Source organism: Artemia sp. Qi Xiang Cuo, chromosome 17, assembly GCF_049724085.1.
Source record: "Artemia sp. Qi Xiang Cuo chromosome 17, ASM4972408v1, whole genome shotgun sequence".
Classification (NCBI taxonomy): domain Eukaryota; kingdom Metazoa; phylum Arthropoda; class Branchiopoda; order Anostraca; family Artemiidae; genus Artemia; species Artemia sp. Qi Xiang Cuo.
In genome coordinates this window covers 44,695,966-44,698,522 of record NC_142810.1, presented here as the reverse complement: position 1 = coordinate 44,698,522, position 2,557 = coordinate 44,695,966, and the positions used below count along the sequence as shown (strand labels likewise).

At 41.2% G+C, this 2,557-nt stretch overlaps 1 protein-coding gene across 1 annotated transcript in view; it reads right to left on the bottom strand.

The window, feature by feature from the left end:
• LOC148942242 (protein flightless-1 homolog) overlaps positions 1-2,257 on the bottom strand; it is a 21,148-nt gene extending 18,891 nt beyond the window's left edge. Inside the window, exon 1 of the mRNA XM_089103263.1 lies at positions 2,231-2,257. Coding sequence (XP_088959389.1) covers positions 2,231-2,257 — 27 coding nt within the window. The remainder of the gene's footprint in view (positions 1-2,230) is intronic.
• Positions 2,258-2,557: the final 300 nt, after the last annotated feature.

The following is a 2,557-nucleotide window of genomic DNA, read 5'->3' as shown; positions in this document are numbered from 1 at the left end:
TTGTTTGTGTGCACGTAAGTTTGTGCGTGTAGGTGTAAGTTTTTGTGTGTGCAGGTCAGTTTTTGTATGTTTCTGCTTTTGTGTGTGTTTTTTAGTTTTTTTTGTTTGTGTTTTAGTTTGTGTGTTTTTGTGTGTGTATGTAAGTTTTTGTCTGTGTAATTTTTTTTGTTTGTGTGTGTGTGTGTAAGTTTGTGTATGTGTTTGTGTGTGTGTGTGTGTAATTTTTTGTGTGTCTAATTTTTTGCGTGTGTGTGTAAGTTTTTGTGTGTGTGAGTTTTTTTTTTTTGTGTGTGGGTGTTTTTTTGTTTTTGTGCGTGTGCGTGTTTGTGTTTTTTGTTGTTTTCTTGTGTTAGTTTTTGTGTGTGTGTGTGTGTGTATGTTTGTGTGTGTGTGTGTGTAAGTTTGGGCGAGTGTGTGTTTGTTAGTTTTATTGTTATTGTGTAAGTTTTTTTGTTTTTATTTTTTGTCGTGTGTGTTTTTTTTTTCGCGTGTTTGTGTTATTTTTGTGTGTGTGTGTGTGTGTAATTTTTTATTCGTTTGTGTGTGAGTTTTTTTTGTGTTCATGTGTTAGTTTTTGTGTGTTTGTGTGTTTTTTTTTGTGTGTGTTTATGTTTTGTCGTGTGTGTGTGAGTTTTCGTATTTTTGTGTGTGTAAGTTTTTGTGTGTGTGTGTGTGTGTGTGTAAGTTTTTGTGTGCATATAAGTTTTTGTGTGCATGTAAGTTTTCGTGTGCATGTGTAAGTTTTTGTGTGTGTGTGTGTGTGTGTAATTTTTTGTGTGTGTAAGTTTTTGCGTGTGTGTGTTAGTTTTCTTGTGTGTGTGTGTAAGTTTGTGTGTGTGTGTGTGTGTGTGTGTGTGTAATTTTCATTACGTGTGTGTGTGTGTTTTTTTGTGTTCATGTTTAAGTTTGTTTGTGAGTGTGTGTGTGTGTTTAATTTTTTTTGTGTGTGTAAGTTTTTGCGTGTGTGTTTGTGTTTTTGTGTGTGTGTGTGTGTTAGTTTTGTGTGTGTGTGTTTGTGTTAGTTTTTGTGTGCATGTAATTTTTTGTGTGCATGTAATTTTTAGTGTGAATGTGTAAGTTTTTGTGTGTGTGTGTGTGTTTTTGTTTTTGTGTGTGTGTGTGTTAGTTTTTGCGTGTGTGTGTAAGTTTTGGCGTGTGTGTGTAAGTTTTCATGTGTGTGTGTGTGTAAGTTTTTTTGTGTTTGTGTAAGTTTTTGTGCGTGTGTGTAAGTTTTTGTGTGTGTAAGTTTTTGCGTGAATGTAAGTTTTTGTGTGGATGTAAGTTTTTGCGTGTGGGTGTAAGTTTTTGTGTGTGTGTGTGTAATTTTTTGTGTGTGTAAGATTTTTTGTGTGTGTGTAATTTTTTTTTTTGTTTGTGTAAGTTTTTGTTTGTGTGTGTGTTTAATTTTGTGTTTTTTTAAGGGTTTGTTTTTGTTTGTTTTTGTTTGTGTTTTTCTTTCTTTGTGTGTGTGTGTGTGTAAGTTTCTGTGTTTGTATGTTTTTTCTTGGGTGTGTATTTGTTCGTTTGTGTGTGTGTAAGTTTTTTTATGGTGGTTCTTTTTATTTTTAATTGAGTTTTTTTGTGAGTTTTTTTTTTGTGTTCTTGTGTAAGTTTTGTGTGTGTGTGTGTGTGTGTGTAATTGTGTTTGTGTTTTTAATTTTTGGCGTGTGTGTGTAAGTTTTTGTGTGTGTGTGTTTGTGAGTTTTGTGTGTGTGTGTGTGTGTTTAAGTTTTTGTGTGCTTGTAAGTTTTTGTGTGAATGTAAGTTTTAGTGTGCTTGTAAGTTTTCGTGTGAATGTGTTAGTTTTTTTGTATGCGTGTGTGTGTTAGTTTTTGTGTGTGTGTGTGTGTGTGTGTAATTTTTTGAGTGTGTTTTTCAGTTTTTGTGTGTGTGTGTTAGTTTTTGTGTGTGTGTGTGTGTTTTTTTGTGTGTGTGTGTAAGTTTTTGTGTGTGTGTAAGTTTTTGTGTGCATGTATGGGGACCGGGGGCGGGCCTTTGGGACCCTGGGTGGGCGTTTGGGGATCCGGGGCCCTTGAGGATTGGGTGGTCTTTTGGGAGCCCTGTGGACGTTTGGGGACCGGGGGTGAACCTGGTGGGTTCCGGGGGCCCGTTGGAGGTGGGGGGGCCCTGTGGGAGCCCGGAGGACCTGTGAGGCCAAGGGGCGGGTCTTTGGGGTTCTGACGCGTGCGTTTGAGGGTTCCAGGTTCGAAATTTTTACTTTTTAGTTTACTTTCTGCGGCGCAGTCCTGCGGCGCATTCATGCGGCGCATTCCTGCGGCGCCTTCCTGCGGCGCTTCCCTGCGTCGCATCCCTTCGGCTCCTCCCTGCGGTGCATCCCCCGACCCGCGGCGCACCCCCCTGCGGCGCATCCCCATGCGGCGCTTTCCGGGCCCGCGGCGCTTCGGGGGCCCGGGGGACCTTTGAGAACTGGGGGAGGGCATTTGGGGTCCGGGGGGCCCTTTGAGGACCAGGGGAGGGCCTTTGAGGGTCTGAGGAGGGCGTTTGAGGGTCTGAGGAGAGCGTTTGGGGGCGGGGGGACCTTGTGGGGTCTGGGGGG